Here is a 25889-nt window from a genome sequence, read left to right on the forward strand (position 1 = left end):
GACGACTTCAACTGTATATGTGACCAATCAACTCTCCCAGTCATGTGAAATCCATAGATTAGGGCCTAATGAATTCATTATATGAACTGTATGTAGCGTTTATATTTATATACTCTGCAGGACTGGTCCAGAGTCAGATTGGAGGGGCCCCTGGGTTTGGGCTGGTGTTGGGGCCTGGAATTCTGCTTCAATGGGCTGCCCTCCATCAGAGACCAGGGAAAGGTTGGAGGGCCTAGTTGATTAGATTAATATGTAGGTAGCAGGCAGATCTAACGGCCCCCTCCCACCAGGACAGCAGTCTTCTTCTGGTTTAGCTCGGCACATTCCAAAAGCACTCCCAATAATCCTGAGTACAGAACTGAGAGACAGAGAGAGTTCCTCCTCACATAATCCTGCTACAAGTCCTCATTAGTGCATTTGGCTGGTGAAATCTGTGGATAGAGAAGGTCAGAAGAGATGAGGGAGCTGAGTTGTATTTGAGGCTACCCTCATTATTTCATAGTGGATACTCTGGTGTGCCGTTATGGAAACAACTCCAGTTTACATCCCTTCCTACCTGATTTGATGGCCTATCCTAAAAACATGTGACATGACCTCCCTGTCTCATGTGGGAGACTAACATGATACTCATTAATACCCTACAAGAGACTGACTGCAATCAATACAAGACGTTGTACAGGTCCGATATCACTTTCAATTAATAGGTTTTTGTTCAATTTAAAAGGCTGCCTTTTTGGGAGAAGCAAATTGCAAGTACACCTTATCTGGTTCCTCCAATGACCATTTAGCTTTGAACAGAGAAAAAACAAAATGATAGGAAAGGCGATAGGAGGTCCAAGTAGGAGGGAGGCCAAAGCAGGACTACTGCTTAACCCTGCTGTTATACTAACACTTGAGAACTGACTTTCTCCAGAAAGAAAATTACCTCTTTGCTATTTCGCATTGTATTCGATGGAGGTCCAAGTCTGAAATTGTACGCATGCTGTGTTCTCTTGTCTGCAGCCTAGCAGATAAGGTTCCAAAATGTGACAGGGCTCAGGAGATTATTCCTGAGGTTTCTCTCAGGCACAATGGCAGACGGTTATCACCTAGCACTGAGTAGCCCTCCTTTGAAATAGGGGCTTAGAAGGAGAGAAAGACAGATAACACCTTATCTTAAAACGATACATAAATATTAAAGAAGAGGTCCAATTGATGTTATCAGTGCCGGGGTTAGACGATCAGCCTGGGTAGCTGCCCGCCTCACAGTGAATCAACGTCACTAATGATTGCACTTTTATGCCCAGCATAGGGAGATTTCAACCTAATTATCTTATAATGACTGTGCCTGTCATGACAAGTTTGTCATTCTTTTTGTGAAAATAGTGACAAATGCAAGTGAAGGGCCCTATAATTTCCCACTGTTACTTCCATCCTTGCACAAAACGACAGCTACCACTGGATGTCTGTGTTAGCAGTTTTATTGTCATCCTGGCAGAGATACAGTAATTCACAGGATATGTGTGGTGTCACTGCAGTATGATGAGTCTGGAGATTTCCCTGTTTTTCAAGGACAAATTATGCTTTTGAATAGGAGGTAGAGCTGCAGTCTGACATATTTTATGTAATTTAAATTTATGATTTCAAATCAAATTGACCGTTTTTGATTGGGTTCATTCCCCCAACACATAGCCCAGTGGCTGATTGGACACTGCTTCAGTAGCTACATCTCTTCATTAACTGAAACTTGAAAACATCTGTAGAGACAGCTGGATGTGTGTGTGTGCCATATTGTCACAGCAAACATCTGTCATCATGAGCCTGAGGTATGAGTTGGGTTTTATCTGCTTCTATGCAGTGGTGGGAAAAGTACCCAATTGTCATAGAGTAAGATCAAATGAATTAAGGATGACCAGGGATGTTCTCTTGAGAAGTAGGTGAATGGGACCATTTTCTTGTCCTGCTTAACATTCAAAGTGTAATGAGTACTTTTGGATGTCAGGGAAAATGCAGGGAGTAAAAATAGCATTATTTTCTTTAGGAATGTAGTGAAGTAAAAGTTTTAAAATAAATAGTAAAGTACAGATACTTAAAAAAAAACTACTTAAGAAGCACTATAAAGTATTTTTACTTAAGTATTTTACACCACTGCTTCTATGCTGGTTCCTACAGTGCATTTGGAAAGTATTCAGACCCCTTCACTTTTCCACATTACAGCCTTATTCTAAAATGGATTAAATCGTTTTCTCCCCCTCAAATCTACACACAATAACCCACAATGACAGAGCAAAAACTTTTTTTGGGGCAAGTTTATTACAAAAACTGAAATATCACATTTACATAAGTATTCAGACCCTTTACTCAGTACTTTGTTGAAACACCTATGGCAGCGATTACAGCCTCAAATCTTTTTGGGTATGACGCTACAAGCTTGGCACACCTGCATTTGGGGAGTTTCTCCCATTTTTCTCTGCAGATCCTCTCAAGCTCTGTCAGGTTGGATGGGGAGCGTCGCTGCACAGCTATTTTCAGGTCTCCCCAGAGATGTTCGATTGGGTTCAAGTCCATTTTCTGGCTGGGCCAATCGTTGTCTTGGCTGTGTACTTATTGTCATGTTGGAAGGTGAACCATGAACCCAGTCTGAGGTCCTGAGCGCTCTGGAGCAGGTTTTCATCGAGGATCTCTGTACTTTGCTCTGTTCATCTTTCCCTCGATCCTGACTAGTCTCCCAGTCCCTGCCACTGAAAAAAATCCTCACAGCACGATGTTGCCACCATCATGCTTCACCGTAGCAATGGTGCCAGGCTTTCTCAAGGTGTAATGCTTGGCATTCAGGCCAAATCTTGGTTTCTTCAGACCAGAGAAACTTTTTTCTCATAGTCTGACAGTCCTTTAGGTGGCTTTTGGCAAACTCCAAGCGGGCTGTCATGTGCATGTTACTGAGGAGTGTCTTCCGTCTGGAAATTCTACCATAAAGGCCTGATTGGTGGTGTGTTGCAGAGATGGTTGTCCTTCTGGAAGGTTCTCCCAATTCCACAGAGAAAATCTGGAGCTCTGTCAGTGACCATCGGGTTCTTAGTCACCTCCCTAACCAAGGCCCTTCTCCCCCAATTGCTCAGTTTGGCCGGGTGGCCAGCTCTAGGAAGAGTCGGTGGTTCCAAACTGGTTGTAGGTAAGTCCGACCCTTGACCTGGATGGAAGCAGTCCTGATGCGTCCATCAGCTCCAAGGTCCACAATGAGAACCACTTGATCCACAGTAAGTTCCTTTCCATCCTTCTTCCACTTCTGTCTTTCCTGTAGACTAGGAAGGCAGTGGTGAATGAACTGGGATCAAAAGTGATTGGCAAGGACTTGGCTACGCCTCCATCTGCATTTCCCTATTATGTTACTTGAGTCATACAAGGCCTGAGGAAGCGATGTGTCCCATGAGTAGGAGGCTCGGTGTGGCGGGATCTGGGTCTGCTACATCAGATGAGATGTATCCAAGGTGTTTTGCGTTCAAGATTCACTCCACTTCGGTAAGTACAGTGAGGAGAAGGGTTTCAATAACGGTCTGTTCCTTGAGTATGACCTTGAGAGCAGTCTTCACTGATTTCATCTCTCTTTCCCACGTCTCACCAAAGTGAGGAGCACTTGGTGGGTTGAACTGGAATGTTATCTTCTATTCGGCCAACTATTCTTTCAGGTGGGGGGCCATCGCTTCGAAGGCCTCTCGTATTTTTCGGTCTCCTCCAACGAAGTTTGTACTATTGTCTGAAAGGAACTCGGAAGGCTTGCCTCAACGTGAAATTAAGCATCTTTGAGACATCAGGAAGGCTTTGGCATCCAGTCTCTTCAGGAGGGCCAGGTCATGCAATTTTCCATCTCTTTTCATTGCAATGTCCACTTTTTATGTTGAAACAAACCACTTCAGTAGAGTAGAAGGGTGGCTTGTACAGTCATACATGAGCAGGAGGTAGGTCTGCCATCTTAGGGACTACAGGTTTGGCATTGTAAACGTGTGCTGGGACTTCCGGATGGCCTCCCTTCCCCGCAGAGTCCAGTATCTGTGACGTAGTTCTGCCAGAACCCTCTCTGGGCCGGAATGGAGGAGAGTCTCGTTGAAATCTTGATCAGTTGACGATGCGGAGCATAGCATCCATCTCCAGGTGCTCTGCTCTGTGCAGTCTACCGCCAACACTAAGGAGTCCTGAATACTTATCACACTCAGGAGACGAGGGACCCAGACAACTGTTAGAGGGTATAGCGCGGTTTTATGAGGGCCCTGATCTCTTCGGGAAACAATTCCATCTGAGCTTGCTTCAGGAGGAGGTTCTCTGAAGCTATGTAGTCTGCTGCTTCGCTGGGTGAACTGGAGAGTGGATCGGGCGCCCTGTGTAGGGATCTAGTAGTTGCCTCATGAGGTCTTTCTATGTGTCGAACTTGTTGACATCTGGGACTGGAACTGACAGACACATGTTCAGTTCGATGTCGTCAGGCTTTGGGTCAGCAGAAGGCATTGAAGGCCACTGATCGTCTGAGTGTTGGAGGAACTCAGGGCCTTGGTGCCATTGATGCGGTTGGGCCAGCTCTTTCAAGGTCTTCCCCCCAGTGATGCCATCCGCCTAGTTGTTAGATGTATCCACATACCTCCAGTTGGCTACATCCGTAACGTTCTGAATCTCTGCAACATAAGTTCCTACAAAGACCTTGTATCTACAAGATTCTGACTTGAACCAATGTGGACTGTGGTGGAATCGGACCAGAGGATGAATTGTCCGATGGGCAGGGTGAGTTCTGCTTGGAGGACGCTGGCTAGCTGTGCTCCAGTGAGTGCAGCACTCAGCTCCAGGCGTGGCATCGACAGTTGCTTCTTTGACGCGACACGAGACCTGGCCAGAACGAAGGAGATCTGTACCTGCTTCAGGTCATCCTGCTTCTGGCTCTGCCGCATGTAGGCGACAGAGCCATATCCTATCTCTGGCGCATTACAGAATGTGTTGGTCCTTGGTCAACTTAACGTGTTGCTGCAGAGTGTAGATGGTGCAACAAGGACTACAAGTTGTGCCAAATGGCAAGACCTGCCACTCCTAGATGCTTGGTTCTTCAGTTCTCTGCATGTTCCGCCAGGTGAAGCGTAGCACAGGTTTGTCAGCTGGTAAGAGGCGGATCTGGTGAAACATGCCTTTTGATGTCACCATTCATAGCTACGGCATGTTAATGGAATCTGAGGAGGACACCGAGCAGGGATGGTCCCAAGGTGGGTCTCGGGAGGGGAAGGTCATTGAGCAACTGTCCTTTATGCTGAAATGAACAGTTAAACAGGATTCTGTCCTTTCCATTGTGATGGAAATATGGTGGGGTATCGGGACTCAGTGGATTGTTCAGCTCCCTCGGGTGGCACCGGTGACACGTAGCCTGCCATCTCCAGCTTCTTGATCTCCTGGCAGTACATCTCGGCACGTTTTGAGTCTTTGGCGAGTCTTTGCTCCGTGCAAAGGAAGCTTGGCAGTACAGCTTCCTTTGGAGCATGGAGAGTTGCATCGTTGACTTGACCAAGCAGGGGTGTAGCGTAGCGCATGGCTTGCTGGTCTTGTTTCAAGTGGGCTTTACACTCACGTAGGGAAGGGTATCGATCTGCCAAAGTTGCTCCACGTTTTTGAAGCGCTCGGGGGCAAGACGAAGCAAGAGTGGTGAGCAGGCACCATTGTTCAGCTGGTGCTGTGTGGACAAAGCTAATAGGGCCTTGCAGGGACCAGCCGACTTCGGTGTGGACAGCGATGGGTCAATCAGGCGGGCCTGTACACACTGGCTGTATGGGTATCAGGAGGTGAGGCATGTCCGAACCAATCAGCAGCAGAGGTTGAGCGTGGTTCACCGGAGGCACCTTGCAGTTTTACAATGTCTTGTCGAACTGTCCTGAGAGTGAGGGACTCAAGCTCGGAAGTGAGGTTTAGTTGTTAAACAGCCTGTGGCAGGACAATGCTACGTTCTGAGCCATTGTCAAGAACAGTGTATGTCTCCAGGGCCTGGTCTCCATTGTGAACTTTCCCAACCTTCAACACTGCTTTCGGCGATCGGTTGGGTCTATACAGGTACACCTTGGTCGTAGCGACACTCACCATGAGAACGCTCTTCTGGTTTTCCTGTATGGCGTTGTGAAGTATCATTAGGTGCTGCTCTTTACATGTCTGAGGGTGCAAAGCATCAGCTTTGTGGGATCGTTCGCACTTTCAACACTGTTGTTCACCCTTTCTCCAGTTGACGATCTATCCTGTGTTCAGCTTATTGAACTCTTCACAAGAGTTGAAAGTGTTCTTTATTGTCACAGCGGGGTCAGTATGGCTTGGGTTTGGGATTTTTCTTTGGATTGAGCAGGCTCCTTGGCATTCACTGAAGAGGATTGAAGCAGATTGGAGCAGATCGTGGAGGTATGGTGGTCTTTCTTGAATGGCTTAGGCATATCACATTGATAGAGGGCTGTGGCTCTGCTTGATATGAGCTTAGCCTGGGTCTTCTTCTGCAAACAGGCTGCCAAGTCATGTAGGGTGTATGTCTGGTGCGTGCCAGTCCTGAGGATGCCGCGGTCGAAACAGTACCCAATGAATTCATCCTGGTAGCTCTGTGGCATCTTGCTCAAGAGCTGGTTGACGTGGGATCCACATCTGCGTTTGTAGCCGTTCTGCCCATCAAATGGTCCTAAGCATGCCTACCAGTGAATGGATAGACATGGCAAAGGTGTCGAAGGCTTCTGCATCTCTGAACCTGACGGCGGGGGGAGTTCAGGATGGTGGCTAGCTCACACTGGACGAGTTGGCGGGGCTGACCGTACTTGTTCTACGGGGCTTGTAAGGCCTCGGGTCATGCATATAGGCCTTAGCAAGCTGGACTGCACTCAGTAGTTTCAGGTGGGCCAGGTGCACTTGATACTTACACTGCTCGTTGAGGTGTCTGTGACTGCTCATCAGGTTGTCTAGGGCTATCCGCAGGAGCTGGAGCAGGGTGCGGGGCTGCGGGAGCTGGGGGCGGGACCGCGGGTGCTGGAGCAGGGGGTGGGACCGCGGGTGCTGGGGAAGGTGCTGGCGGGCGGGTCCGCGGGTGCTGGAGCAGGGCCGCGGGTGCTGGAGCAGGGGGCGGAACCACACAAGTGGATCAAGGTAACCAGGACTGGCACTCGTTATCTGATCACAGGAGGCTGCTGAGGGGAGAACGGCTCATATTAAATGGTTCGAACGGAGTAAATGGAATGGCATCAAACACATGGAAACCATGTGAGAGAGACAGCAAGGGCAGTTCGTTGCTCCAGAGCCTTTCCATTCACCTTCACACTCCTGGGCCAGACTACACTCAATCATATGACCCACTGAAGAGATGAGTCTTCAGTAAAGACTTAAAAGTTGAGACCGAATCTGCGTCTCTCACATGGGTAGGCAGACCATTCCATAAAAATGGAGATCTACAGGAGAAAGCCCTGCCTCCAGCTGTTTGCTTAGAAATTCTAGGGACAATTAGGAGGCCTGCGTCTTGTGACCGTAGCGCACGTGTAGGTATGTACGGCAGGACCAACTCGGAAAGATAGGTAGGAGCAAGCCCATGTAACGCGTTGTAGGTTAACAGTAAAACCTTGAAATCAGCCCTTGCCTTAACAGGAAGCCAGTGTAGGGAGGCTAGCACTGGAGTAATATGATCAAATATTTGGGTTCTAGTCAGGATTCTAGCAGCCGTATTTAGCACTAACTGAAGTTTATTTTGTGCTTTATCCGGGTAGCCGGAAAGTAGAGCATTGCAGTAGTCCAACCTAGAAGTAACAAAAGCATGGACCAATTTCTCTGCATCGTTTTGGACAGAAAATTTCTGATTTTTGCAATGTTACGTAGATGGAAAAAAGCTGTCCTTGAAACAGTCTTGATATGTTCGTCAAAAGAGAGATCAGGGTCCAGAGTAACGCCGAGGTCCTTCACAGTTTTATTTGAGACGACTTTACAACCATCAAGATTAATTGTCAGATTCAACAGAAGATCTCTTTGTTTCTTGGGACCTAGAACAAGCATCTCTGTTTTGTCCGAGTTTAAAAGTAGAAAGTTTTCAGCCATCCACTTCCTTATGTCTGAAACACAGGCTTCTAGCAAGGGCAATTTTGGGGCTTCACCATGTTTCATTGAAATGTACAGCTGTGTGTCATCCGCATAGCAGTGAAAGTTAACATTATGTTTTCGAATGACATCCCCAAGAGGTAAAATATATAGTGAAAACAATAGTGGTCCCAAAACGGAACCTTGAGGAACACCGAAATGTATAGTTGATTTGTCAGAAGACAAACCATTCACAGAGACAAACTGATATCTTTCCGACAGATAAGATCTAAACCAGGCCAGAACTTGTCCGTGTAGACCAATTTGGGTTTCCAATCTCTCCAAAAGAATGTGGTGATCGATGGTATCAAAGGCAGCACTAAGGTCTAGTAGCACGAGGACAGATGCAGAGCCTCGGTCTGACGCCATTAAAAGGTCATTTACCACCTTCACAAGTGCAGTCTCAGTGCTATGATGGGGTCTAAAACCAGACTGAAGCATTTCGTATACATTGTTTGTCTTCAGGAAGGCAGTGAGTTGCTGCGCAACAGCTTTTTCTAAAATTTTTGAGAGGAATGGAAGATTCGATATAGGCCCATAGTTTTTTATATTTTCTGGGTCAAGGTTTGGCTTTTTCAAGAGAGGCTTTATTACTGCCACTTTTAGTGAGTTTGGTACACATCCGGTGGATAGAGAGCCGTTTATTATGTTCAACATAGGAGGGCCAAGCACATGAAGCAGCTCTTTCAGTAGTTTAGTTGGAATAGGGTCCAGTATGCAGCTTGAAGGTTTAGAGGCCATGATTATTTTCATCATTGTGTCAAGAGATATAGTACTAAAACACTTAAGTGTCTCTCTTGATCCTAGGTCCTGGCAGAGTTGTGCAGACTCAGGACAGCTGAGCTTGTCAACTTGTCAATAGCCCAACAACAACATATGTAAGCTATGTAGCGTCATGGATGGATGCACTATTTCATATTTAGGTGACTTTCACCTTTAAAAAAAAAATACCTAGGCTATATGATTTTTCTGTCATATGTCCCACAGTTGAACACTCGAGCGATTAATATTAATGCATCAATAGACACTTCAGAGCGAGTTCAATTCCGGGACAAACTCACAATATGATCGGGACTTCAAAACCCGTAGGCCTACATACAAATCCATTGTATTTCCATCGCGAGCTCTGGGACAAAACCGACACATAATCAAAATGAACTCACTCACGCTTTAATCACTGGCTAACTACTGTAGGCTATGATCCCACGGTTAATTAACTCAGATGGTAAATTATAAATCGATATCAATGAATCCTTACGTTATTATGTTGTTTGTCTGGTTCCTCTAATTTAACCCATTAAGATATTTTGGGAAATTGCTTTTTAGCGGAAAATAGCGTGTCCCCACACTGCACAGAAAGTGAACAGCTCCCACCCAACACGCACTGCGCAGCGTGGGTAGTCTGATCTATTCCGTTTAGTTTAAAGGAGACGCGATATGGTTGTGACTCTAGTCTACAGAGTTTGCAACCTGGACTCAGGGGTAGATGTAACATAGTAAATGTAAATTCGTGACACTCCAATTAGTATGATATGTTACCTTTCGTATGGTAATTTGTGGATGTCCGTCATCTATTTCATATGATATGTTACAAATTACAATACATATGATATGTTACGAATTGCAATTCGTACAATAAACGTAACGTTGGCTAGGTGGCTAATGCTAACGGTAGTGCGGTGGCTAACATCAGCTAGGCTAGAGGTTAAGGTTAGGATTAGGATTAAGGTTAGGAGCGGCAGGTAGCCTAGTGTTTAGAGCGTTAGACTAGTGACCGAAAGGTTGCAAGATCAAATCCCCGAGCTGACAAGGTAAAAATCTGTCGTTCTGCCCCTGAACAAGGCAGTTAACCCACTAGGCCGTCATTGAAAATAAGAATTTGTTCTAAACTGACTTGCCAAGGTAAAATAAAAAAGGGTTAATATTAGGGTTGGGGGATAGGTTAGTGTAACAGGGTTGGTTATGTTTCCACTTGCCTCTAAAGAAATGTGTATTTAATGTTCAAGCATTCTTATTGGTTAGTTCAACTCTGATGACAATAAGGTGTGTTGTGATTGGCCCCGCTTGCAGATAGGGGGAGATCGCGAACGTCAGGTCTTCCCAGTAGGAAAATGTGATGCAAGGGGTAGGTCACGTTCTGAATACTGTTTTCTATTTTCTATTTTACAATGTGTACAAGTTTGCTGTACGTTACTGATTTATACATGTGTGGGTATATGGTACCTTTTAGGGATTGAGGGGCTTTCTGGGATGTGCTTTTGCATATGAATGCCATAAATAAGTGTGTTAGCTAGCATACACCGATGTCATGGTCACATAAGCCACTGTGTTACGTTCCCCAGTTTCTGTGTTGTAGTTTGTATTTGAGTGTGTGTGTTTCAGGAGATGGCTTCTGGAATTTCTCCCCAAGCAGCTGATTGGTCGGCCGCAATGGATGATTGGAGAGCCGACCCCGCCCCCTCGTCAAGATACAGCTGTCTCTAATTACCATTGCCACCTGAAGCTATAAAAGCCAGTGTTCTGTTCAGAAAGAGAGAGATCATAGAGAGAGAGATGATAGGCAGGCTTAGATCATTGCTGAGAGAAGCTTGATGGCTGAGTGGTATAGCATGTTGATTGTAAATATGTATTATGTTAGTTGTTGGTAGCAGCTTTGGTATGTTCTGTGTTTTTGCTTTGTCAGAGCTTCTTTAGTGGCCTGAGTTAGTTTTCTCAGTTTTGTTGTGAAGTGGATTGTTTAATATTCTGTTTCATTTGTTCCCAGGGGAAGGGGAAGGCACCTAGGGAGTGCTTAGGCAAGAGGCCCGCGGGCATACATATACCCGTAGTATATTCACTGTCTAGGCACACTAGGTAAGACCTGGGCGGACCACCCCCTGTATTTTGGTTAGGGCACCAGGTGGTGCTAAGATAGGTAAATAGTGGGTAGGCAGGTTAGATAGGAGAGGGGGAGGCTTTGACATTTACTTTCTATGCTTTGGTTCCGTCCAGCCTCTTTTCCCCATAATACCGTGTAAAGGAAATAAATCCTAGTAAGCGGTCAATTCTGCCTTTTGTCGTCCTTTCTTGCACCTACAGTTCATACCTCTTTTGCTTCACGGGGAGTTGAGTTGCAGCAGGGTGTTGCGTTCCCTCTTCACAGAGGCGTGCGTAACACACTGCTAACACAGTTGTCTCCATGCTACAGATTTTGCCATCGACAGCCATCAATACTGTGAAGCCCTGCACAACTAACGTGCTGTTTCCCATTTAACAACAGGTATTTACACATGTTATATTTTGTATTGTATTTTTGTATTTTGTTCGCCCAGTAGGAAAATGTGATGCAAGGGATTTTTCCATCGACAGCCATCAATACTGATAAGCCCTGCACAACTAACGTGCTGTTTCCCATTTAACAACATAAATAAATGATGCTCAACTGGGACCACTGGCCGAAGTGATTTATTTTGAGAAAACACAACGCATGGAGAGTACATTATACATCTGTTAAATTAGCTAACATGCTAACCCATCCCCCAGCAGGCTAAGTTATAATACCAGGAAGCAAATGGGGCCATTCAATCAATGTAGGATAAAAACAGTATTGGCATGACTAAGTAATTTCACACACACACACACAGGGGATCAGCTGGCTAGGGAAGCATGCCATCTCACCATTGGATAAGCAGTCCCTGAAACAAGGCCAATAATAATACCCAGTGCTTTACAATTGTTCATTTTTACATTTACATGTACATTTTGGTCATTTAGCAGACACTTATCTGAAGTGGCTTACAGTCAGTGCATTCAACTGAGGTAGATAAAAATAAACATCAGTCTTAGCAAGTAAAACATTTCTGTAACCATTACAATGTTGTAGTTAATGAGTCAACTTGCAAAGTATTTTGTGTTTTAGTTTGATACAATTACAAGATACTCTGAAGACCAATGTAACAATATACATTATGTTTTACCCATCTCTGTTTCTGTGTGTATTTGAGGGGAGAGGGCTGCTGTTGGTGAAGTCCCAAACAAGTCAACAACATAGGCTACACTGAGGCCTGACATTGTGCCGCCCCATCTTCACACACCACCCATCATTGCTTGTTCAGACATGGCTACAACACCGTCAAAGGAATGAAGTTGATTGTGTGGCCTTTGTCACACGATGTGGCCGTAGCCAACCTGCCTTGATGAGGAATCAGGGTAGTGTGTTCTATAGACGTCATTGGTGAGTTCTCATTTTCACATTGTACTGTTCCCATGGACACTACAAAGTATGCGTCAACAGGGCGTGCTGTGACCAAGTGTGTGTATTCTGGGAAGCAGAGGTGACGCTATGAATCTTGGCAACAGAAAAGAAGAGGATTGTCATGTTATAATTCAATTTGAAGAATTTGAACATCAATACAATATACCGTATATACACCTCAGAAAAACCCTGGTGCAACAAACAGAATAGAAAATGATTGTCATGTTGGAATTGAATTGGAACTCTTTGAACATAAGAAACCAAAATCTGCACCTCAGATAAATAGTGCAACAAACAGACATGGCGAGCATTGGAGAGAAAGACATGACAGGCCACTGAATGAAAGAGAAACTCCCATTAAGTTTCAAACGTGTGACTGTAATGCAGAGATGAGATGTTACACACAGCACAAGCAATCACATCTGAGTGATATCCTCAAATGTATTCAAGAGAGATTAATATCGATGTAATAATTGAATCAATGTCGTGCAGAGGCTCAACAGAAAGTTGACCCTGGATTTTTTGTCTGTATTTGCCTGGGGACCTAACGTGGTCAATATGAGGGAAGCTGCTATTTTTACCTCTTATGGGAAAACTGGGGGAGATTCAATTTGTTTGTTAACGCTAATCTAAATATGTTCAGGATTCATTAAAACAAAACAGAGTCCAATTTGGACAAATAACCATGGGAAGATATTATAATATATACAGCCTCAAAAGATTAGTATTAAATAGGAGCACCTTTGAAGAGTTCCATTGTACTATTTTGGCTCTAGAACCCTAGAACTCAACTCTGGACCTCAAAGCCAGTCCCACAGTTTAAAAAAAAAATCAGGGACTGATTTAAAACTGGGACAGTGTGTGCAATTAATTATCAGGTAGAACAGGAAACCAGCAGGCTCCGAATCTCATAGGGTAAGAGTTGAATACCTCTGCTCTAGAAGATTAAGTGTATGCATCTTAAAACTATGTAATCATGAAATGGGACTACAGTGCTCACTGCTAGCTACATATTGAAAGATCAAGCCAGCTCCACCTCAGCCTTCCCTTATATATTGTTTTTAATAGTGGTGGGTGACATTAATGCTTTTACTTCCTGTTGCCTTTGAATTAACCCAATGATTCCCAGTGACCAAATCCATGTTATTATGATAGCTTCTATAGCCTACTTTATACAGTTAAATTCAGTACAATGAAACACAATTGTTTCTTTGTAGAGGAAAAAATAGACACCACCATACAGTTCTGAACGTGTGTGGTAGGACATAAACCTTTGCCAGCTGATTGGAGGACAGTTTTCCCTCCAAACAATTGGTCTGTATTGAACATGGACAAAACCCTATTGAAACCAACACCTTTTTTCGGAGAGCACCCTTACAAGGTGGCACTCGGCATGGTCCTTCGAGACAGATTTGAAGTAGTTGATCCCAGATCTGTGTACAGTACCGAGGGAGACGGTGGGTGCAGCCAGGGAAGTTGTGTGTCTGTAATGACGGATGGGGTGTACTAGAATTGCTGAAGGCTCTCTCTGATAGTGGTGTAACCCTAGAGTCCTAATGTTGCACAGCCTAGTCCCACGCAGAGGACCATTCACAGCACGGAAATCAGAGGTCTCCTCCATCCATGAGGAGGAAACCAGATCTGTCTGTGGCAGTGGCGACACGTCATTCAGGGCAGGTTGCCTGTTTGGCATGTTATTTTGGCATTAATACTTGTCACATATCAGTTTGGAAACAATGTAATAAAAATAACAAAATTATTTACAATAATAAAGCCTTCATACAAACATGGTCTCTTTTTTGCTTTCTTGAGTAAGGCAGCTCCAAAATGCCTAGCTTAGTGCTTTCTATGGTGGTGGGGCCGCCAGCGGAAAATACAGAGCGTAGGGGTTGGTAAAGTTATCGAGTTGCGCCGTGATTGGCTCAGTGTTCTGTCACTCATGGGGACACAACATCACTGCCAACTCTAAGGGTAGAGCTTGAAAATTCAAGCCCCTTGGGTGCTGCCATAGAGTTACATTAGAAGTGCCCATCCAAGAAGGCTCAAGGTCAATGGCCACAGATAAAATGACATCAAATCACGTTATATCTACAGTAGCTTTCATCATCATGAATCAAGTTTACAATCTACTGGCAAATCTTGTTTAATCCTTGTCATATGAACAGAAATAATGAAGAGACATTATAGATAAAACGTATCGGTGCTCATCGACCATTGGACATAAACATTACACAACAAATTGGAAATCACAAACTCAACAATGAGTGGTTTGGAAGGAATCAGTGGCTAACTGCAAGCATTCCCAAGCAATCACTAGCCTGCTATTCAGTGGAGTGGGTGCGTGGTCCCAATTCTTGGTTTAAGGGTCTCTTTTCCAAGCTTAAAATTATAAACATTCAACATTGGCCATGCTGTCAATCCAGCATGATTTCTGCCCCACTCAAAACAACTGTTAATTCGGAACTGGGAAATCTGACTTCAGTGAGTTCAAAACAACTGGGAACTCAGGAAAAAAATAGCTCCAACTGGGAAAATACGTTTTGAGCGGTCATCCAACTCGGAATTGCAAGTTGGGAACTCAGGCCTCTTTCCAGAGCTACGACCTGAAGTTCACTGACGTCATCATGATTCAACCTTGTTTTTTTCCGTGTTCCCAGTTGTCTTGAAAGTACCATAAATCCAGAGAATGACAGAATTTGATGACCAAGTTCGACAAAATGTGCCCAAGGACAGCCGCGCCACCTTCCTGTTCAAGTGAGCGCAGCACAACAAGGTGAGTCCAAAAATGTCTTGTATGCTGCTGCATAAATTATGTAATATGCCAGGGAGATATGTATATTGTAGCTAAGAAAGTAATACTAAGTGTATGTAGTTGTCACGCCCTGACCTTAGAGATCCTTTTTATTCTCTTTTGGTTAGGTCAGGGTGTGACTAGGGTGGGTACTCTAGTTTTTAAATTTCTATGTTGGCCTGGTATGGTTCCCAATCAGAGGCAGATCTTGGTCCGACCATCCTTCCAACAACGATCGTTACAGAAGATCCCACCAACCACGGACCAAGCAGCGTGCTCAGGAGGAGCAGGGATCCTGGGCCTGGGAGGAAAGCCAGGAGTGGAGGACATCCTGGACGTGGGACGAAATCATGGCAGGAGACATGGAAGCAGGCGAAGGCAGCGAGGGAGCAACAACAACGACACCGGGGTTCGCGGCCACGACGGAAGCCCAAGAGGCAGCCTCAAAAAAAATGTGGAGGGGGGGGACACGGGGTGGTCGGCGGAGCCGAGGTGTGAACCAGAGCCATTCCACACGGGGTGGTCGGCGGAGCCGAGGGTTGAACCAGAGCCAGTCTGGGAGAGGAAAGTGAACTTGGAGGGGAGTGAAGGGAGTGAATCAGAGACAGTTAAGGAGTTGATGGGGAAATTGGAGGAGAGAGTTATTAGAGAGCTGTTGTGTTGGTGCTTGAGGCACGACATTCGCCCTAAGGAGCGTGTCCTCAGTTTAATGCCACCTGAGTCAGCGCTCCGTACTCGTCCTGAGGAGCGTGCTAGCCGTCTGGTGAAGACTGTGCCGGCCCCACGCACCAGGTCTCCAGTACGCCTCCCCAGCCCTGCACGTCCTGTGCCAGCTCTCCGCACTCGCTTTGAGGAGCGTGTCATCTGTCCAGGACACGTTGTGCCGATTCTACGCACCGTGTCTCCAGTGCGCCTCCACAGCCCGGTAAGTCCTGTGCCGGCTCCAGGCCTCCTGTGCGTCTCCCTATGCTATAATTGTATAGATTGATGGGAAGTGCTAGCTATAGTTGAAGGGTCTTCAAAAGAGGCTCTATACATAATCCTGCAGTCTTTAGTCCACTTCCTGTCTATGGAGCCCGTCATGACCATCTCCTGTCGTCTAGAGACCCACAGGACCAGGAGAGGAGGAAGAGGTAGGTCAAGGGTCACCAAGGCTCATTAAGCACATCACAGATACTACTTCCTAGGAAACCGTATGTTATTGGAAATCAGGTGTTTTAGTTACAATTGAAGGAATATGCACCATTAGTGACCTATGGGCAACATACAGTACTCTGTAACATGTGCTGTGTAATAGGCTGAGGTAACGGTCAGTTGTATTGAGAGTGTCGTTTCTAGGGTGTAAATCTGTGGTGTTTTTAGGACTGCGAAGATGCCAAGTAGACTATTAGGAAACACCTTAGGCCACTTCAGTCAAACCCCTCACATGACATTACATACATTACAAATGTTTATACCTTTTAATAACATGCAAAAAAAGACACCACCCAACTTTGTGTTTGTATAAAAGATATTTACTTCAATTATCACACCTAGGGTGCTAGTGAATAATAATAATAATAACAATAATAATAACAATAATACATTGTGAGTTTCATACAGTGATATTGCTTCTCCATATTGTATAGGGACTGTCTTACAGTGCTGGGAACAGACTACATGACTTAAATGACCAAATAAAAAGGAACCAAACGAGAGAACAAACTGAAACTGGAAGAAGTAAATTTTTTTCCTGTGAAGGTGGAGTCAACCTTTCATTGCCGATCATGAGGCCTAGAATCGCTTCATAGAAACAGAAATCAGCCGACAGAAACTAACTACACCTCTCTCTGGACTGAAGATGAAGGGGGGAGCACTGTTTTTGCTGGTGACAGTGACACAAGGACTCTGCTAAAAGTAGTTTCCACCTGAGCTTTGAGAGACACAATTAGACCAGCAGAGATGGTGCGAGGGTTCCTCACTTCAAAAGCAGTCAGTAAAAAAAGAGAGGACACAAACTAAAAGGAATAAGGAAACTGCCTCCCTTAACTGCATAGGAGCCGCTCAACACTCCACACACACACACGCCATGTCATATGAATGCCAAAGTGTTTTGCCCCACGTCAAGCTATAATTCATAAGTGAAGTGTTGGAGGAAAAGTGAATTGCGCTGAAACTCTTCAGTTGGAAGTACCAACTCTTCGTTGAGAATTACACTTTTTTTGGTTGAAGGGATTTTTTTTATTTTGTAACATTATGGTAACTAACTTCAATGTGAAGTTTGGTTTAAAAAACAAATCACATAACCTTCATAAGAAATTAAATTGCACAAATCAATTTCTATGGAAGCGATATCTGTACATCTCCAATAACACTCGCATTTGCCAAAACAAGAGGTAAGCAATGAACCTTTCATTCAAGGTACTGAAAGGTCTCCTTAGCAGTGGAAAAAGAATCAAACAATATTTGGTATAAAATCTTGATCTTCTTTCACCCATTTACAAAGCAAAAGCAAACAAACAGACTAAAACATGTTAGTCTCAATTATTTCAGAAAATCTACAGTGTCTATTGAAACAGGCATTCTCAAGTTCTGTAATTGAATGACATTTGACCAACAACGTGACCTATGTGTAATCAGATAGTATATTCACGGAATTGAAAGTCTACTGAGACAGCAACTTGACATTACAGTAGATAAACTGATAGTGAGATGGCTGCCTGACCAAACAGCAGAAATTTGGAGACCTCTGGCACTTTGAAGGTTGAGAGTCGGCCAAATTGACACCATCCAACACCCAACACATACACTCAGACTTCTTTCCATGCTTGATAAAAGTAGTGTCCTAGTTTCAAAATCATCAGCTGAAAAATAGACCTCTAAGGAAGGTTGCTTATAAACCTGGTAGGGTAATAGTAAAGGGGAGGAGCCAAAACCATTGGCGAGTATAGCTAGCTTTGTTCTTAACACAATTAAGCCTTGTTCAGACTGCAGGCCTTAAAGCTCAAATCAGTTTTGTTTTTCAAATCCATTTTGGAATACTGACTGTCCAAACAGCAAGTTACAAGTGACCAAATTGGAAATGTGTATTCAGACAGCAGTCATTTGCTGACATGGCTACGCTAGTAATGACGGGCGTGCAACGTGGTGTAGGCTGATTGGTGGCGGTGCTCCTGCTGCCTATCACTCAGAAGTAATGTAGCAAGCTAAGGTGACAACCTTCAAGTTGCTTTGAATGTTCAAAATCATTGTGTAAGAACACTTATAAAGCCTTAAAGGATAAGATGATCCAACTTTTAGTCACTTAGCTAGGTAGCTGTTTAGCTTTCTAGCACATTCACTAACAATGAACAAGCTATTTTGCTACCACATGTTCTTGTCAAACTGGAAACAGAGTAGCTAGCAAGCAACAAGAAATGCCAAATAACAGTCTTAAAAACCATTTGAGGGCGAATAAATCAGATTTGACTGTTCAGACACAAGTTGCATGGCCAGGAATCATATTTGTATCAGACTTCAAAGGTGGTTTGAAATGTGGATTGAAATATTTGATTCCATGTACTTTTTGGCTGTTGAGACTGCAGGAAAAAGACCACATTCGAATCGGATATGCAAAAAAATGTGATTTGAGTCAACTTCCAATGTGAACAAGGCTTTAGTCAATGAGAATCGGATTATACGACAACATGAAAACAACGATCTTAGACTTAGATATAGCACATGGCCAAACAAAGGTGAACTGGACACAAACAAATTTGATGACTTCAGCAGTTTAGCAGGTATTTGTCCAGTTACAAATTCATACAGTCAGTTAAGGCCTTGGGAGCATGTCAATGTGAGTATGGAGACATTGAGCTGAACTGAGGGAGGGGACTCCATAGACACTCAGCTTATACGAGTATGTGACTCCGCCACCACAACATCCTCTCATATGAATAGAAAGCAAACAAGGTAGCAGCAAAGGACTGTGGGTGATGTAGTTCTATCATGCTTCCTTCACTAAAGCTCTAAAAACACAGCTTTCAAAAAACACAATATTGGATGTCACTCTAAAAAATTAGTTGTCCATTTGGAGTTGGCCGACAAAGGCCCAAAACTACTGTAACACAACCAACCGTTAATCGATGTCAACATTTATTATTTAGTTTTTCATCGTAACTTATATGCCAACCACCACTGAGTGATGGATGCAAAATGTCAATCAGCAGTTAATCAGTAATGCATAAAGTAATGTGTGACCACACTTAGATAATCCAAATTCAGATTGAATATGACATTATTAATGCCTCCATTGTTGACCACTATTTTAGTCTCCATTTCCAATGTCACTGGCATCACAACTCTATTAACATGGCGACTTCTGACTCTTCTCACAATCACAAGACTACTGTCCCTGGCTGACTTCTGAGACTTAACACAAGCAAAAAGATGAGAGCAAAAAATAAATGCATTAATGTTCAAATCAAATCTCATCTTAAAACGGAAGGCAAATCAAAAGCAAATAATTCCAGATTTCATCACACTTTTAGCAAACATCGTCAAAACCCTTTTGTCACTACCAGTGTCTGTTGACATTGAATAAGGAGAATCTAACAAAGCCTAAGGAGTGTATATACTATAAATAAAAGCAAGTATAGATTGGGGCTAGTGATGTGCAATGACATATGGTTCTGTAATGTATGCTTCACTGAGAATCAAGGCATTGGTCTTCATGTTTACTGGGTTAACGTTTGTCTCACAAATAACATGAGGTTATGAAATAATTGGAGGGTCATAAGAGAAATGTGAATCCATGATACACAAACACCATGAGATTAGCGCTGGCTAACGCTAATACGTATGCAACGATCCTTGAAGTCGATCATACAGTGTGAGGTTTTCGTAGTCCTGACATGGGGGAAAAAACTAAGCTATGGACACATCAACCCTACAGAGAGAGAACTACCAATACTTTGACAGTAATAACAAAAAACAAACCCATAGTAATTCTTAACAACTTGCTATAAGGATATATATCTGTACAACTATATATGACAGTGTATATAATATTGATAGCAATCTACTTTAGTTCTATAGAAAAATATTTGCAAAGGGCAAATTCCTGAAATTCATCCAAAATCATCATATGGTTTCTGCAACAATGTAACAACCTATGTTTTTCTTAACAACAGAAAAAGAACATGATAACACAGAAGGGAACTGTAGCACAAAGAAACTGAACAAACACATGCAAAATGCCCTTTGTATAAACCAGTGTAGCTTTGGGTGCTTCCTCCAGGGTTCCACTGTGAAATCCAGTCCCCTAATTCTTCATGATACTCAGAATCTTACCCGTTCATTCAGAAAGCTACAGACAACTCTGTGTCTACAAATCTAACCAACACTTTAAGAAAACCTTTCCCTGTCAATTGCAGAAGTATACACATGAATAGGAGCAGAGAAAAGAGGACCGACCTCTAGTTCTTGGACACTACAACATAAACACTGTATTAACTGCGACTGATAAACATAGCCTGTTCTTTATGACGTCTATATGAACATGTGCTAGACAATAACTCAGAAAGGTAGTCAAGCCTGATTTGGTCCTCTTTCAATTGTATTGCTCATGTATTGGTGTGTGATATCTGTCCTTGTCTATGTTCTGTGCCGTTCTAGTCAGCATTATTTCCATGACTGTGGCCTCAAGGAGAATCGTGTCCTTGAATACTAAGGGTGCAATCCCTTGTTGAAGAAGGAGAGTCTGACAAAGCAATGCCATGTGAACCTAACCTATAGCATGAGGAAAAAGAGGTGTGGTACACGTTAACAAGAAGCAATGACGTTCAGACGGTTTGAAAATCGGGAAAAGTTAAAAACTAATTCCACCACTTTGGTTTCTACTACAACCAGAATGACTTCCATTAGCTCAGAGTGCACAACCCCCCTTTAAATGATTACGATAAAAAAATAATCCAAAACACATTGATCTATGAATTAATAGGGATAAAATCAAATACAAGTTAATGATCAAAAACCTTTCCCTCTGTGCCAAAGGGCAAAACTACATGCAATGTTCCAAAATGGCTGACAGCAGAACATGATTTGGGGAGAAAAAGTGAGAGAACTCGTGTTCAAATCTTGCATTAGCATCAAATGAGAAATAGAAAAATAAAAACAAATCCACAGAAATGTAACTCCAAGTCAAAAAGCACTGCCTGTCAGCTATCGCTATTGTCGCCTGTACTGACAGGGTATTAGCTGGGAACAGTTGACATCATGATAGCACAACTTGACATGTTAGTAATAATATCAAACTGAAATCCCTCTGGGAGACTCACATACTGTTGATGAAATCCCTTTCACTAGTGCCTCTACCAGACACTCAAGCCTGCATCATTGTTAATGAGGGCCATACCGACTATCTGCATATGGACTTTTGAATGTGTACCTCCTACAGATCTGTGGCCTAAAAGTCTGTATTGGCATCACCTCTGGAGGAGCCAGCCCAGGACTGAAGACAGTCACAGAACTGGACCCCTTTTATTCAACAGCAGTGGAGCATTTCCAGACAAAACAACTTTGCTACAGACATCAACAGCTGTGTTGAGGACACAGCATGTGGGAGACAAATCAAAATTATTGCTTGTTTCCATGTGGTGCCTGCACAAGACTTGGAGATCAGTGATGAAAAGTCTCATGAGAATGACGATGGGATGGGCGCAAGACTTCAGACTAAGAGACTGGGCCAGCTTACTGCATTAACTTATGAGCAATCCTTAAAACAATATCAACACTTTGGTCACTTTAAGGCAAAGACACTCCTATGAACTTAAAATAGTCCGGAGGAAAAGACTCGCAGACGGTAAGTGCTAAGCTAAGATGTCTCTTTAATAGTGCTAAAACATAAACTCCTTTTTGAAAGGTAATGTTTTTGGGTATGATCAATTTAAGCTTTACTTGCAGCCATTAAATGGAAAGACAATTATTTTAAACTTGTCGCAGTACTTGTGCTTTAATTCGAAGTTCAGTTGAAAAGTGCGACCAACTGATAGGGACTGCTGTGATTGGCCAGACTGGCAGTGTGGCACTTGAGGGAGCGTAGTTTGGAACCAGCCAGGACGCAGGGCTTCTGAACAGTGTGCTAACTTCACTGCCCTCCAGAGGTGATCTAATCACCACCAGCTTTGCTGTAGGAGGGGCAGCTGAGCAGTAGGCATTCAGGACCCACTCTATAGAGCCAGGTTATGACGCAAGGATCAGACAGCCATATATTAAGTCCAATGTATTGTGCTCCAAATGTGCACAATTTTAAAAGTTGACAATAATCTCTTTCTTTGTTGATATGTGATGTCTTTAAAGAGTAAGCTTACTGTAAAGTCAGAATAGGATAGAACATTTTTAACAGCATGCTATTCAACTTTTAAGGTAAATTGTGACAGTTTAATTGCCTTCCGCCCTTTTTAAGAGGTTGTTGGTCAGTAGTGCTTGTGCTTTACACACCTGTTTGTGTTATTGTTACGTATAAAAATGTCATTTGATAAGTTTTTGTTTTAAGGAACTAAACCTATATTTAGCAAATAATAACTGCGGAAATAAACATCTTCTGAATAGTCTGTGTACGTAGTACTAAGAGCTTCACAAACGTTTTAGATTTCAGCAAGTGCATCACAGTTTATAGTTCACTCCAGTTTTCTGATCCCTAGCCTTGTGCAGAGCCACATGTTGGTTAGTTTGTAGAGACAGGAAACCTCCCGGTCCAATAAACAGGAAATGCCAGTCACACTCTCTTGCTAAATCTAAGCCCATATATAGCGATCCTATCAGTACCTCAGTTTATTAATCCCAAATAAAGCTGGAACATTTCAAAAATAAAATGCCAGATTCAGAGGTGATGCCAAATGACAGCAGTTCCAGACATTCAGATGCTATTGGTTCTCGAGCCCCACCACAACTTCTGTCCTGTGCTGGGTTCAGTGATTCACGGAAAATGTACAAAATAGAATGAGTCAACCTGATTTCAATTATGCTTGCTGAGGTGATCTATCTTCATGGAAAATACATACAAGTTAAAAAGAAGAAAAGAAAACTGCATAGACACATCACGAAAGGTGAATGCACCATAATGCTATCGATGACATCATCGGGTTGATCTCTCAATTGAGTTCAAACCATATAAATGACACTGTCAAAACATATTCAAATTTCACTAATATACATGTATGACAACTACATCTCGTACGTATAACCCAATACTGCCGGCAGTCTATCAGTCTAAAAACGTTTTTTTTTTTTTTTTTTTTTTACATGACCCCTTGACCCCACACGATAATAATAATAATGTAAAACAAAAATCAAATAAGACATTAAAATGTAAAATACAGCCCCTATAAATAAGTAGAACAAAAATGTTTTAACAAAAAAAACTTTGTTGAAGTGATCTACTGTGAGTCGTTAATATATGGCAATAAAGGAGACCTACTGTATTTGTGAGTCTGCTATGCCGTAAGCGATAACTTGGAAAACAGCTTAGAAGAAAGAAAGGGTGGCAGTTGTGCACTCTATGTGTGCAGGCATGTACAAATCAAAGACGTATAAAACACGCACAGAGCCATACACACTTAGGGGTGTGTATGGCAGAGCAGGGCAGCTAGTCCTCCCTCACACCCTTACACCCCTTTCCTACAGTACGTGCATACAACATCACACAAGCGCACGTCTACTTGTGTACACGTACGTGTGCTCTCACACACTCAAACACAGAGGGAGAGGCAGTGGGTGGGCAGGCACTGTGAGCATGTGGCATAGGAGGAACGGGAGAGGAGGGAGAAGGTTGTGATCGATGTGTGCGAGGGGGTTTCTACTGTTCTACCATGTCTGGGAGAGGGAGGATGGGTTAAGGGTTGAGTATAAAATGAATGTCTTTGTTTCTTCCATTGACCCGTGTCAAGTGATCTTAACCTCTGAGATATATTCACGAGGCAAGCCAAGAGTTTCAGCTGAAGGTAAGAGGACTTGTTGAGACCAGTGGAGAATGGAGATGCTACATAACAGTCCTGAATTGATCATAAAACTGTTCATATAAGGAAGAGAGCGCATTAAGACTGGTGGAAGAATCAGCTCGACTTTGAAACAGAGACGACCAAATTGGATGGGGGATGTCACATCAACAGTACTTTGGATAGAACTTTTGGTATTGGTTATAAGTAAAAATGTACCTCAAAATATCTCTACTAAGTACTGGTACATTTGACCTCTTGACCTCTGAGCAAACCAATATGACAGCCTGTGGAGTATATTTCTCAGAGGGGTTTAAAGGAGGGACGTATGACAGGTCGACCATGACTAGATCAGTCCTGTAGCTCGTCGGTATGGGAACACACTAGCAGAGGAGAGTCAATCTCTTCCACCGACTCAGCGCACCATATGCAACAGGAACGGGGGTTTCTTGTCTTTCTTTTTCTGTCTTTTGTTTTGACAATGTACATATATACATACAACCATAGGTAAAGAGTTGAGAGCAAAAGAGCCTGAAGCTTGGAATATACAGTAAAGTGAGCTGTGCATCTCCTGGCTTTTTCACCCAATGAAACGCAAGCCTCCCCGTCCTAGGGCCAGCCTGTGAAGTACAGCGGCCATCGGCTCCACTGCCCGCCCTGGTTCTGAGGTCGCAATAGTGTGGATTTTGTGGTTAAAAAGCAGGTTCGTAACTTTTTGTTTTAAAAAATATCTAGACTGAAATATTTTTTTTTTCCATTAACTTTTATACATGTAATTCTTTTTTTTGTTTGTTTTCTTAATTCTCAAACCTGATTTTGGCCTAAAATTGAGTGTATTAAACAAACGCTCCCGGTGCCACCAAAATGGCGTCCCCGAAAGTCAGTTAAAGCTATGAAAGAAATGTGCACTACTTATCAAAGAGTTTCTAGATCACTCACGAGAAAGAACACTAAAAGTCAGCTACCACAAGATGTTTTCAGATTTTTCCTTTTTCCTTACATGACTGTTGCATTTTATGTTGTACGTTGAAAAATTGTGAATTAAAGTGAATCTTTTTTCATCATTCCCTTCAACAACTGATAAATCGTATGTTCACTTATCATTTTATCCTTCCCAAGTATTTAGGAATCGAAACTAGCATTGTTTAGAGTCGACCGACTGTGCAATCTCTTAGTGGCAACCAAATTGCTAAATACTTTTTTTTCTTTCTCAGAGGAGAAAAATAATTATATAAAAATGTTGATTCCTTTCTCAATTGAGTCCATAGCATATTAAGAGTTCCAAAGCCATTACATGGCAACTTTTGGGGCACAGAGAAGAAGGTTGCTTGGGAAAGGATCACTTCATGGTCCTTCTCTCCTGCAGACACAAATGTTTTAAATGCTTGGCTTTCCGTTTAACGATCCTTACAGATACCAAACAGCTGCAATGGAGTTACTAGGAGGAACCTCTTAGAAAACAGAGAAAAGAGAAAACATTGTAACATTTAGTCTGCTAGATGTTGTGAGAATTCACTGCGCGAAAAAGGTTAGAAAAACTGAGGTGGCGAATAAATTTCTCAAAGGGAAACACACACACACACACAAATAAAACACAGAATTGCTTCTTGTGACAGTTTCGTCCTGTGGAGTGAAGCTCCTTTGTGAGTAGCACAAGTTTTTCGTCTCTTTCGCACCTTTGGCCGGTGGTGTTAGGGCCCTGTGGCCAGCAGGGCTGTTAAGTGCTTTATCTACAAACAAAACCAGGTTGTTGCTGTCGTTTCGCGTCTCCAAAAAATCTCTAAACCCTCTTTGATATGAAAACTCGTAAAAGACACCA

The 25889-nt window shown here is 43.1% G+C and overlaps 1 protein-coding gene across 1 annotated transcript in view; it reads right to left on the bottom strand.

Annotated features, from left to right (window-relative positions):
• Nucleotides 1-6753: 6753 nt before the first annotated feature.
• Nucleotides 6754-25889, bottom strand: part of LOC120057447 (homeobox protein cut-like 1) — a 266738-nt gene continuing 247602 nt past the window's right edge. The window contains exon 24 of the mRNA XM_039006064.1: nucleotides 6754-7157. Within this exon, the coding sequence (XP_038861992.1) occupies nucleotides 6754-7157 (404 nt within the window). The remainder of the gene's footprint in view (nucleotides 7158-25889) is intronic.

This window comes from Salvelinus namaycush, chromosome 12, assembly GCF_016432855.1.
Source record: "Salvelinus namaycush isolate Seneca chromosome 12, SaNama_1.0, whole genome shotgun sequence".
Classification (NCBI taxonomy): Eukaryota; Metazoa; Chordata; class Actinopteri; order Salmoniformes; family Salmonidae; genus Salvelinus; species Salvelinus namaycush.